Source organism: Mytilus trossulus, chromosome 7 (assembly GCF_036588685.1).
Source record: "Mytilus trossulus isolate FHL-02 chromosome 7, PNRI_Mtr1.1.1.hap1, whole genome shotgun sequence".
Classification (NCBI taxonomy): Eukaryota; Metazoa; Mollusca; class Bivalvia; order Mytilida; family Mytilidae; genus Mytilus; species Mytilus trossulus.
In genome coordinates, this window is record NC_086379.1 from 55,768,431 (window position 1) to 55,782,197 (window position 13,767).

Consider the following 13,767-nt stretch of genomic DNA (forward strand, 5'->3'; position numbering starts at 1 on the left):
GTTTAAAACGCATTGTTATTACAAAAGCAGGCTAATTACTATTAGAGCCTGAAAAGACAAATTTTCTCTTAAAAAAGATGACTTGTTGTCAATTTGAATGTATGAATTTAATCATTATTCTATTCTCAAGTTTGGTCCCTTTAATTATTCACAAAATACTGATAATATTCTGTTGAATCAAATGGTGAATGTTTTAGCATTTGTCCATGGTCAAGATAATGAGAATCAAACGTTTATACAATGTGCCACTGAAACTGAAACATTCTATCATAACATTTTAATTCCCTTGTCCAACCAGCTTCTCTGTTGTTGACTGTCGTATACTCTTTAAGAATGGAAGTAAACCTGAAAAATATTAATTATCATAAGAATATAGATGATTGTCTTCCAGAAATGACAGATATCAAACACCAGAATTTATAGGTACGAAAAATGACAAGCATATTAAATAACATTGTAAACATGCGGGATCATTTTTAAAAAGAATGTTGAAAAGGCAAGACAGCAATTCTACATTCTGTTAACAGCAATGCCAAAGCAGCCAAACCCAAAATGAAATGATAATTTTTTCTGGGGACTGATTTTGTTGTGAAGATTATTTGTTTGTGTGATTGCTATCTCATTGACATTTCCATCAAATTTTGTTCCCCATATATGTCCTTCGTATATAATAAAATTTCATACACTTATGATGCCATTTTCTGGGTGAATATCACAAATTTATTGAATACTCTTGCCAAAAGTAGGCAAAATTTGTCTTATTAGTAGAAATTGCCTCACTGACCATTTTTTGATTTAAATTGTCTTTTTATCTATTTTCATTTTTATCATGTCAGACAAATGCAACAAAGTGGTAAAAAATGTCATAAAAGTGCAATAACTCCAACAATTTTGCAAATTTAAGTTTCTATCTATCTATTGTAACTTTTAAGAAATAAGGCAAAACCGCACAAAAAATGGTACAAATCATTTACAAAGGGCAATAAATCTAATAAGGAATCAGCTTATAATTTCTCTGAATCAATGTGCACTTTGGAGAGCCTTTGCTGGCAGTGCTTACTTTTTACATGTTTATAATGTCATCGAAGGAGTCTTCCAGAATAAAAGAACTAGAAAGAAAATCACCCTGAGCAATTGATTGCTGGTTTTATGTGCGCTGCAAAAATAGCCATATGAAATACATACTGGTTCCTCCTGTTCCCTTTTTAGATAAAGACTCATAATCCTGGTTCCTTGTCTGTCTGTTGGACATTATAACAACATACCTGAAATAACAATTACACAATTAGCATATAGTAAATTGCTTCGCCAAGTAAAGCTGGATACGACTGCAGAGGTCCAACCCTGAACCGTTTTGGCAAAAATGAACGCAATATTCACGCTTGATACAGGTTTGAATTTGGATTGTAATTAAATATTTGACACAGAATAACTGTTGTCAGAGAACTTAATTGGTTATATTATTTGAATTTATCCTCAATTTTTTGTTCAATACACTATGCTGTTGCGAATAGACACCCCACCCCCCCCCCCCCCCCCCTTTACCAAAAATTTAAAAAAAAACTTTTTTTTATTTTGTGCACTACACTATGCTGTAGCATATTGACCCCAACCCCAAAAACAAAAATTGTATCCCCCCTTTTTTTGCAAAAAAAACAAGTGAAACTGCGAGTTACTGCTCACTGATGATACCCCCGCCACAAGTGGATAATATAAATAGGGTAAAAATATGCAAGTGTTTACCTCAAGATGTCAGAATTACAATTCAAATATCCATTGCGATGCAACCAAAATTACCCATTTAAATACATCATAAAACTCTTTAAATAGAAAATTTATATTCCTTAATCAGCATAAATTTAATAGTAACTTCTTATAAAAAGTAAATTGACAGCAAATCACCTCAACAAAATACAAAATTTCTTTATACATAATTGTAAAGCAGTGTAAGGAAGGTAATCCATTATATGCTGTTTGGAATACTTTGGATTTCCTCTCTTACACTGCTTTAAAAATGTCTTAATTGTCTATTAACCAAGAAACCCTTGTTTTCCCCCCTTTTGGTCCCTAATTCCAAAATAGTTTGAGCTATTACCCCTTAAGTCAATTCTTAACATCTGTAGAATAGAGTGATTGGTGTACTGAAATTTAGAAGTCTCTAAACTGTTGATTCCAATGGGTTTTAGCACTCTGAGTTGGAGGATCCAATAATCCTCTCTTTTACTCCTAAGGACGTCTGACATGTGGTCATTAGGATCGTTCCAGAGGACTTCGATGATTTATGAAAGACATATGGTGGATGTTGTGCCTTGTCTGGTTGAAATGTTTACCAGTGGGCTCTGATGACTTTTTTTTTGACATATCAGAGATGTTTGCCAAGTTGAGCTTTAAACGGACATTTGCTTTTGCCAATTTATTGTTGTTAACAAGACTTGCAAGTAATCATGTAAATGATATTTGATGTGTTGCAGTCCCCAATGTAGTTTTTTCTATATTTGCGTTCTGTGAATGTGCTTGTGAAAGACCTTCGGAAATTAACACAAGGACAATAGCTACATTCAAAACCTGATGTCCCCAGTGTGATGGGTAGATATTGGAATGCCACTCTAACTAGAATATCTTTGCGGTTTTTATTTCTTTTGTAGGCAAAGAGAGGTTGTTTGCTAAAAATCTGTTTGTTTGTTTCTTTTATATGCAACAGTAGTCAAGTAGTGTCAATAATCTGTCTTAGATTAGGACTGGCTTTTGTATAGCTTAACACTAGTGGAATTCTTGTCATTCTTTGTGTGTCTTTTTTGACAGGATTAAGTAATGCTTTACGGTCTTTTGCTTCTGCTTTTTTAAGGCTAGTATTGAGAACAGTTTCATTATAGCCTCAGAATTTGTAATATTTCAACAAATTTGCCCAGTGTTTACGAAAATCTGCGTCATTTGTGCAGTTTCTTTTCACCCGAAGGAACTGCCCATAGGGCATAGGGTCCAGCATCTTTACATGGTATTGGATGTTCCGAATTGTAGTGGAGGTATGAATGGGTATCAGTGGGTTTGGTATATAGTTCAACCTCTACTGTGCCTAATGTTTTACAATTCTTAACATCCCTTTGTAGTATGAAAACTTGAGATATAATTTCAGAGAGATCATACACTTTAACACAAGTTATTGTCTCCAAAAATTCTTAATTGGGCCCCTTTTTTGCACCTAATTCCTAAACAATCCCAACATTCCTTTAGTGGTCATGAGCTTTATGTTAAAGTTTTATTGATTTCTATATACTTAAACTAAAGTTATTATCAGGAAACCATCTGTCTTTGGACGATGATGACATCAACACTGATGATGCAATGAAAACATGATACCAATATAGGATTTTTATTTTTTGCAGTCGTATAAAAAATGTATCTCATATACGGCTGTTGTCTGCTCTATGGTCGGTTTGTTGTCGCTTTGACACATTCACCATTTCCTTTCTAAATTTTATATGCGCATGCAACAGTAAATCATTAATTTTTTTAAATATTTTTGTTTGGGGGGAGGGGGGGGGGGAAGAAGGTAAAATATGACATCAAACAACAGACATAATGAATTTCAGTGTCTAAAGTTTTGACTTATTAAAATGTTTAGATGAAAAGGTGAGGGAGATAAAAACAACATGTCATCAGTTCTTTTCTATATGCAACAGTTGTCTCCCTTCTTTTCTTCCTGACTTTGTAAATAAGATAAGAAATACAATATTCAAAGCTAATTTATGTCTAATAGGAATTAATTAGAATAACTTAGGACAAGAACTACATACTTTGTAACTACTTGCAGATGATAGCTTCTGAAATCAATCATTGCCTCCAGAACTTGATTGAAACATTGTTTGAGACTTTCATCATCTGATTTCAAAACTGAAAAATGAAGAAGAGAAGTTTTTTTATTTTCATTTTGAACTATTGTCAAGTGATATTTTGAATTCATTTTAAAGAGATAATGCTGTAAAAACAACTAAAATATTAAATAATTCAATGTCTTCATTTTGTTGCACATGATAATAACCTTAAATATTATAGTCTTGTATCTTTGTGTGAATGAATCTTATGCAGCATTTTTTTCTAAGATTAAGAATATATGAATGATAAAAACATACCATAACTTCTGATATTAGACTTTTCAGATATGGTTTCTATAAACTTTTTGTGTGCATTTGGCATGTGGTCTCTCATCTTTAAAAGGAATGTCTGTATACCTTTAACAAAGAAAAATATTGAATCAAATGTTAATAAAATAACTGATTTAATTTCAATCTTTATAAGTTCTAAAAAAATATGAAGAAAACATGTTAATGAGGTATGATTATATTCTTATTGTACTTAACTTTCTGTGGATTCATTTATTTTTGTGGGTTGAGAAAAATTTGCTTGTTCATAGATATTTGTTTTCGTGCTTTTGACTAATTCTACATACAAGCTTACGGAAAATGTCTTACTCATTGGATATTTGAATTTGTGGTTCAGCTGAACCCACAAAATTCACAAAAATTGGTACCAAATGAATAATAATGAATTCACTGTAACATCTAAGCTGAATCTGTATTGTGCTGATTCACAAAGTCCCCAGGAAGTGATGACAACCAACAAGTACAAATCTTTCTGTATACAAGCCAGTCATCAACTTCTGAAGCAAAGTTGTTTGCTCTCCGAACCGTTTAACACATTGATTGCCAAGTTTATGAGCTTCGGTCCTTGCTTGGAAGTTGGCCAGTCATGTCATCTCAAATCTTACTCCTAATTACTGTGTGCTTGAGAAGCAGCAAATGCTAACTTTTAAATCTTTGGTTTTACCTTGCTAGGAACAAACCCACAATTCCAGCATGCAAGGCAGTATGATGGGATGGGACAACCAAAGCAGTTTAAATTTTTTCTTGACTGAATAAACAGAACCAATTGAGTTACAGATATTATTATTCATTCTTAGAATCCTCTGGTATTGAATCTCTATTTCTCTAATTCTATGGAAATGTATCCCTTTCCGAACCCATTGTATAAAAAAAATTAATCAACAGGTGGTTAACTGTGATCTCAACAGATCATTGGATGATTTTAAGGATCATGACCTTTTTAGCTAACTGAATGATTCAAAATATGCTATAACAGGTGTTAATGAAATTGACAACTTCGTGCAATGTGAAAAGCACCCGAACAAAACAAGAAAATGTTTTTAATCATTAGAGAAACAGATTTTTACATAGTTACTCGTGGATTATCGGATTTATCCAATCTCGATAGTTAAATTATAAATTTTAACTATCTCGATTGGATAAATCCGATAATCCACTGGTACCAATGTAAGAATCTATATATATATATATGATTTTGTTTCATTAAAAGTTAAATCTTATCTATTTTTCATCACAATTTTTTGCAAGATAAGCAGATTCAGACTTTATATTTTAATCATCTTTTGATGAGTTTTTAGCTAGTGTTTGTTAAATAAGGTACACCTTCATTTGGTATCTTGTGGAGAGTTGTCTCATTAGCAATCATAACTAGATATCATTGAGATGGAAGCCATCTCTGTGGGCCCCGCTGTCAATAACGTTGGGTAAATAAATATAGTGTGAATCAAAATTGTAAGCGATGGACAGACCAACAGACAGACATACCTTTGACCTAGGAAGTTGTACACACATCATGACACACCCTCTGGTGTTGGTTAAAATGGATGTCAAGTATAATATTTGAAATCAAAACGGTTCCCAAGATATAGAGCGGACACAATCTTCAACTCAGGACACAGGGTTGTCAACTAAAACCAAAGTTTTTTTTACCTTGACCTTTGACCTAGGTACATACATCATGACACGCCCTCTGATGGTGCTTAAAATGGATGTCAAGTATAAACTTTGAAATCATAAAGGTTATCCAGATATGGAGCGGACACGATCTTTACCACAGGACACAGGGTTGTCAACTGAAACCAAAGTTTTTGACCATTACCTTTGACCTAGGCAGTTGTACATACATCATGACACACCCTCTGGTGTTGGTTAATAAACATGTTAAGCATTAAGTATAAAATCAGAACGGTTATCTAGATATGTAGCGGACACGATCTTCATCACAGGACACAGGGTTGTCAACTGAAACCAAAGTTTTTGACCTTGACCTTTGACCTAGAAAGTTGTACATACATCATGACACACCCTCTGGTGTTGGTTAAAATGGATGTCAAGTATTAACTTTGAAATCATAAGGGTTCTCAAGATATAGAGCGGACACGATCATCACCACAGGACACAGGGTTGTCAACTGAAACCAAAGTTTTTTTATCTTGACCTTTGACCTAGAAAGTTGTACATACATCATGACACGCCCTCTGGTGGTGGTTAATAAACATGTAAAGTATAAAGTATGAAATCATAATGGTTTTCTAGATATGGAGCGGACACAAAGTTAAAGTGTTACGGACGGACGGACGGACGGACGGACGGACGGACGGACGGACGGACGGACTGATCACTATAGGGCAACCCGACTTTTAGTCGGGGCCCTAATTATCTTCTTTTTAATATTCATGGTTTCACCTTTTATAGTCATAAAATCAAACAGATAATGTAATAATATTCATAGTAATCAAGTTATTGAGAGAAACCTGTCATATTTCTTACTTGTTTCATGTTGTACACTAAATGCTGCATCTAAACACTGTAATGTTGAACTCTGTGCTGCACTTCCTCCAGACATCTGTAACATATATACTGATTAAACAAAGGCCTATTATATTATCTTCTTGTAGTGGAATCCCCAACAATAAGGAAATAAGGTAATTGTGCCAAATATTTACACAACTGTCTCTCTAGATGTCTTTTGTCTTTTAGGCCCATTTATGGGCATAATGTTTTCTGGTCTGTGCATCCGTCTGTCTGTCAGTATGATCGTCAGTTCGTCCCGCTTCAGGTTAAACAATTTCGTCAAGGTAGTTTTTAATTGAAGTCTAATCAACTTGAAACTTTGTACACATGTTCCTTATGATATGATCTTTCTTATTTTTTATGCCAAATTAGAGATTTTCCCCCATTTTCACGGTCCACTGAACATTAAAAATGATAGTGCGGGTGGGGCATCTGTGAACTGGGGACACATTCTTGTTTATGTAGTTATGTTGCTATCTCATTGATGTATATACCCATATCTGCCTTTAGTTCTGTAATAGAACTAAATTTTAAAAAGATGTGCTTTTTTCTAATCATTTATTCATCCCCCTTTAAATGGCTACAGTGAATACCAAGACACTGACACAGCAAGACAATCTCCATACAATAGTTTCACATGAATTTATTTAAGTAATGACTCTTTATATTATTTATGCAAGAACTCTTAATTCTATCAGTGAATTTCCATCGGTTGCTCAATTGTGTATACTTCAGTGGCACTAGTTCACTAGTAAAAACAAGTTTCCCTATAGTTTTATTTTTAAGGCATCTTATAATATCTGCATAAATTTACTAAAACATATTTTCAAGTAATCCAAATTTTTCATCAAATTTAAGAAACCAGTTAAAATGTACAAGGTAGACAAACAAAAAAGTTAGAACGTTGACAATACACAAAATGATCATGTATAACAATTACTAACCAAAATAGTTAACTAAAGGCAGAAATAACAACTAGAAACGTAATTACCTGTATGGGTTCTTCAGATATACCTTCATAAATTAAGCCATCTGGAAATGGGGATCCTTCTCCTCCCCATCTATAAATAGATGGAAATAATTTAAATCATTAAGTTGGCAAATTGAAAGAGCTAATTCCCTAATGCTTGTAGAGTTACACTTTGGTTGTTTTGCTTGCTTTGTTTAAAAAATATAAATTCTTGTGTTTGTACTCCTGGCTACTAACTATTGTAACCTTTCTCATTTGTTTTGTGCATATTATAAATATTTTATTGTTGCATTTGTTATCTCTGAACTGATGAAAGGCATAAGCTTTATGAGAATAAAGATACTCGTCTAAACATCAACCCAACAATGTTAGATCTGTAAATTTGCTTTTGCAAATCTTTTTGGTCTTTCCTCACCGGGATTCGAACCCATGCTACTGAGATATCGTGACACCAAATCGCCTGCACTGCAGCCATCCCACTAGACCACACGACCACCTGGGCTTCACAAAAATAAAGCTTTCCGTGGCCGTGTGTTACCTTTCCTCATCAGTTTTAATCTAGCGGTGTACTACAGTACATGATATATAAGGCATGGAGATGTTATTGTTACAGATCAGCTCAATTATCTATAGTAAAGGATCCTACAAATCAATGCAATATACAGTCACAGAAAATAATTATATTTATAAGTACGTCTGAGTCAGTGACAACTCTACAACAGATTTATCTATCGGATCACCAGCAATATATATATATATAAGACAATTTTCCTTGAACATTTTATGTGGTAAAATATCAAATTCAAACAGAGGAAAAACTTAGTTAGTGCATCAAATGAAATACACACAAAATTTCAAACTTTTCAAAAATGCAGTTGTGAACTACATGTTTCATTTTTATGAAATATCACACTATGAGTATAAGTTAGTCACAAGGCAAATGAATACAAATATTTTATTGAACTTACCCAGAAAGAAATGGACGTAGCGTGTCATAGAAAACTTCTGCAGACACCAATTCTGGATCAATAAAATAACTATATTTAAATATAAAATTATATCATTAGTAAGATGAAATATACTATCAAATTTCAAAGATTTCTATAATACTGTAGAAACATTAATTTTTTGTGGGGTTAAAATTTCGTGGTTTTGTCTCTCTATAAGATTGTATAGGGATTTAATTTCTTGGTTTCCTTAAATGTAAGTTGTATTATAAGGAGGTTTAACTTTCATGGGGGTTATAATTTTGTGGATATATTCTTTCCACGAAATAAACGAAATTAAATCCTCCACAACAAATTTTACAGTAATTATATTAAAAGATTTGCTTTATTCTAATACATCAAATTTAACTTTGATGATAAGGTTACCCTCTAATATACCATATCATATGTATACAATTGTTCATAGTTTAAAAGTTGTAAAAGATATAATTGTCCAGTTTCCTGACATTCTTTAATAATAAATATCAAACTCAAGGATATTTTTTTTCATTTATATTTGAAGACTGTTCCGAGTCCTGAGTGCATTTATTTCTGTAATCATATTTATACCGTGCATGTTCTTGAGTGTTTCTTTCATCTGTAAAATGACTTGTCTGATTAATACCAAGTTTTGTATCAATGCTTCTGTGTCTTCTGTATCTGCAGCTTTAATAGCTTCAATTATATACTGAAAAATAAAAAACATTTAAAAAATGATATCTACCTGACATATATGCTAAATCTTTCAGTTGTTAGAGGGCAGAATTGAAATATAAATAAATGTAAAGATGAATTAAGTCAACTGATGATTTTGATCAAGCATAACTTATGCACAATTCAAATTGAGCCACTGAACTGAAGAGAGAATAAAACTTTGATACTTCAAATGAAAACATAAAACTGTCATGTAAAGTATGAAAAAACTGAAATTTAATCTACAAAAATTAACTTGTAAAACATACTTTGAATCATTTTGTCTTAAAATATAGGTCAGAATCACAAAATTTTCACAAAGTACTTATGTCTTTTAAGGACATACCATACAATCATTACACTTTTCTGTATGTCCAACAGGTTTTTTTGTGTGACATCAACATTTAACAGGAATGTCTCATTTTAAGTCTGTGAAGTCCAGTAATGGTACTCAAATAGTGAAAGAGAGTATTCTGCAAGGACAGAGCCTACTAAATAATAAAAAATAAATCACCTTAACAGCAGGGGCAAAGTCAAATTCCATACGAGCTGTTACCATGAAAAACCAATTAGAATCTATGCCTCCAGGAAAAGTATACAAACATTGCAGGTTTCTATTTATAATAAAAAAAAAAATCAGGAAATAAAAATAGAATAATAAAGGCAGCAGAAATTGAAATTTATATTAAAAACTTGATATGCAAAACACAGCAGCCCATCATCCAGGCATGTATGGGAAGAATGAGGAGCACTCTGAAAGCTGAATTTTTAGTTCAGTCTAGGTGGTTGAGTGGTCTAAAGCACTGTACACAGTGCAGACTGTGCTGTCTTGATATCCAAATAGCACAAGTTCAAATCCTGGTAAAGGAAGAACTAAAATTTGCATCTGCAAATTTGCATATTTAATATTGATGTGCTGATTTTTAGAGTAGTTGAATATATATATTACATATCTATTATCAAACATGTTGTTGTGTCATACATAGTATACAGTTTACTTACTCTAATGTTCGTGGTCTGAAAATAAAAAATAAAAACTCTTGTTAGGTTTCCTCTAAATTTAAGGTATGATGATTTCTTTAATATGTTTGAAAGAATTCAAGACTCAAAAATATACTGTTCATCTATGATTTGAAATACTGGTATATGATTTTTAATATATTTATCTAGTATGTATATATTTTTTCCTTAAGTTGTTCTTGGTGAGCTTTTATAGCAGGATATACCAGTTTTAAGAAGTATAATTCTACATCAAACTACCATATAGCACTGAGTATATTTTATGCATTTGTCTATATACATCATTACATGTATCTTCTACCATTTTCAGTTGTGTGCTTCTTTCTTAAATACTAAATGTATTGAAATTGTAACACTGCATTTATAAATATCCAAATATAATAGAACAAATATTATAGTAGTAAAAAAAATCATGTCCAAAGTTCCTAAAATAGATTTGAATTGCACAGAAAATTGTTCCAGTTCCTAATTCAGATACTACATTTGGAATTGCAACCTTACTTAAATATATGGTCACAGATTTTTTGATGAAGGTTCTTGTTAATTTTGATGTCAAAATTTCAAAGATTAAGATCAAAGAAGACCAAATTTGTTGAATAATAGGGATACTCAATCAAATACTATATTATGGGTTGTGCAACTTTAATTTGAAAAATGGTCATACCCAATGATAGAAACAAGGTCATGGAGTACAACAAATGTATGAACAACCAGCTAATGTCACATACTTCTGTGGGTCTAAAAGTGTCCAGTTACTCAGTACCATATCTGGATGACAAACAACAGGTTTGATATCAATCTCTTCTGATACTTTATACCATGGCACTGCAACACATTCTGGTAATACCTGCAATAGTGCATATTTTCTCAGGACAAATATGAATTTATTCACAAGATAATATTTTTTTACCATTGAAGGTATCAATTTCAAAAAAATCTCATCATTTCACCAGATATACCACCTCTACATACTTATAAATCTTCCTCCTACATGGTTTATTGTACCTATAAGAACTTTAGTACATCGTCTCAATCCTTCTATATAAACTAATCATATCCTACAAACCTTAGGAACTCCTTTGTCTCCCTCCTGCCATATATAACCAGACGATATCATAGATAACTGAAGATGTGCCAATCTTAACTGTCTGTAACCTTTCAACTTACTGTGATCTAAAACTGGCATCTAAAACACAGTTGAAGAAAAGAGTTTTGAGATCTTTCAAAATTTGCTTCATCTTTTGGGGAATAACAGTGCTTTTGCAACAAGACAAAAGATATGTTTATAACTAGATTGCTTATTAACTGACCAACTTCATATCCAACCTTAAAAGTGTTCAAAAACAGAAGAAGGCAATACCAAATTGATTGTGTTGAACATAAGTAAATTACATACTTATGTAAAAAATATTTTCTTGATTATCTCCCCCTGATTTAATATTTTGAATAGATTTGATGAAAAAATTTCTTTTAATAATATATATTATTCTTAGATGATATTCATATATATATCATAGGATATTTCACTTATATGAAAAGTCAAACAATTTATTGTTTTCTTCAAATTTCTGTAAAAATTTACAGTAAAAGTGCAAATGAAGTAATTATTAAAGCACTAGTTATACTTTTTTAAAAAAGACAAGCGTCTATGATTTTCAAACCCTATTCTACCCAAACTCAAAGAAAAGTGTTCTCTGAAAATTAAACATGAATTTCATATGAATGAAGCATTTAAAATTGTAATTGTTTAATAGTTCCTCACCTTGTCTACTTCTTCCCTTAATTGTTTCTGAAGTATCAAACTTGTCAGATTTTCTGCTAGATAATTCCATTGTCCAAAATAGTCTGGTAAGGTATGCTGAAAGAACAAACAAAAGATAGATTTTTTTTTCTACAAACAAGAAAATTTAAAGTGTATAAATCTAATCGAATGTATCAAAGAGCAGTTAAACACAGCAACCTGGAACAAAAATTATGATTTCATATGTCAGATATATATGTCAGATGGTAGAATCTTAACTCAATTGAACCTCAACAACTTTATATACTCATAAGATCAGAAAGCCTTTAAAGAAAGTTGTACTGAATTTCTCAATTACTGTAAATTCAGAAATTACTGCGAGGTTTTTATTATTGCGAATCATGCTGAGTTGTAAACGCAATAATTAAAACTTGCATTTTGTAATATTCTAACTGAATTAAGCATGACTTTTATCAAATTCGTAAAAATTAAAATCGCATTCAAGTGTAAAATGACAAATGACAAATGACAAAATCGCAATAATAAATGCACGCAATAATTTCTGAATTTACAGTAATATTAACCCTCTTGCTGCCGGAGAGACACATGTGTCCACACCCACTGGGCCATAGGGACATATATGTCCATGTTTTAATTTTTGCAAACTTTTCCTTATTGCTGTTTCTTCTTTAAAAAAAAAAGACCATAAAAGATAAAACACAGTGCTATGTTTTTAATCAATGTGTGCCAAGTTTAATGGTCATGTTGGCATGACGTCATATATCTAATGTCATTGATGAACATCTAATGTCATTGATGAACAATTCTAACGTCACAGATGTCGAGTCTGTCGTATTTTCTGGCACACGAAAATGCAACCTTGAAAATAATTTTAAGGTTCATGTGGAGCCCTTTAAAAATGGCCTTATTTTTACCTCATGTACTCTGAGTACAGACAAACCTGCGTATCTGTAAAAATTTTAAGGCATAGCATGCCCTAGATAAATTGAGGGTTTCTTATCGTTGAGTTGCAAGTTGCGAGTTAAGAAAGTCGAGTTGCGAGTTACGAAAGTCGAGTTGCGAGTTACAAAAGTCGAGTTGCGAGTTACAAAACTCGAGTTGCGAGTTACGAAAGTCGAGTTGCGAGTTACGAAAGTCGAGTTGCGAGTTACAAAAGTCGAGTTGCGAGTTACAAAAGTCGAGTTGCGAGTTACAAAAGTCGAGTTGCGAGTTACGAAAGTCGATTTGCGAGTTAAGAAAGTCGAGTTGCGAGTTACAAAAGTCGAGTTGCGAGTTACAAAAGTCGAGTTGCGAGTTAGGAAAGTCGAGTTGCGAGTTACAAAAGTCGAGTTGCGAGTTACGAAAGTCGAGTTGCGAGTTAGGAAAATCGAGTTGCGAGTTACAAAAATATTGTTTACACCGAATTCCAGGTTTGATTCACATTTGATAAACAAAACATGCGTGTACCCGAACTGAGTTATTCCCGTGATTGTGGGATTTGAAACAGTCATATGTGATACTTATTTATAAGAATTAATGGACCAGATCGATCTTAATTAATCCAATGCATTTACACTACAACATAAACATGATAAAAAGAACTGATCTGACCATAAATTATCTTTTGAAAACAAATAATCCTAAAAATAGAATGGTATAGGAAATTCTGCATCTCGCGCGAAC

At 32.4% G+C, this 13,767-nt stretch overlaps 1 protein-coding gene across 2 annotated transcripts in view; it reads right to left on the reverse strand.

Moving 5' to 3' along the window:
• LOC134725339 (indoleamine 2,3-dioxygenase 2-like) overlaps window positions 1-13,767 on the reverse strand; it is a 22,645-nt gene continuing 8,878 nt past the window's right edge. For both annotated transcript variants that reach the window (XM_063589070.1, XM_063589069.1), the window contains exons 2-14: window positions 12,106-12,201; window positions 11,410-11,529; window positions 11,072-11,190; window positions 10,326-10,340; window positions 9,838-9,937; window positions 9,201-9,318; window positions 8,613-8,664; window positions 7,666-7,735; window positions 6,651-6,726; window positions 4,131-4,229; window positions 3,795-3,891; window positions 1,186-1,265; window positions 1-345 (exon numbers count right to left, since the gene is read on the reverse strand). In XM_063589070.1, coding sequence (XP_063445140.1) covers window positions 278-345; window positions 1,186-1,265; window positions 3,795-3,891; window positions 4,131-4,229; window positions 6,651-6,726; window positions 7,666-7,735; window positions 8,613-8,664; window positions 9,201-9,318; window positions 9,838-9,937; window positions 10,326-10,340; window positions 11,072-11,190; window positions 11,410-11,529 — 1,014 coding nt within the window. In that variant the 5' untranslated portion in view covers window positions 12,106-12,201 and the 3' untranslated portion in view covers window positions 1-277. The remainder of the gene's footprint in view (window positions 346-1,185; window positions 1,266-3,794; window positions 3,892-4,130; window positions 4,230-6,650; window positions 6,727-7,665; window positions 7,736-8,612; window positions 8,665-9,200; window positions 9,319-9,837; window positions 9,938-10,325; window positions 10,341-11,071; window positions 11,191-11,409; window positions 11,530-12,105; window positions 12,202-13,767) is intronic.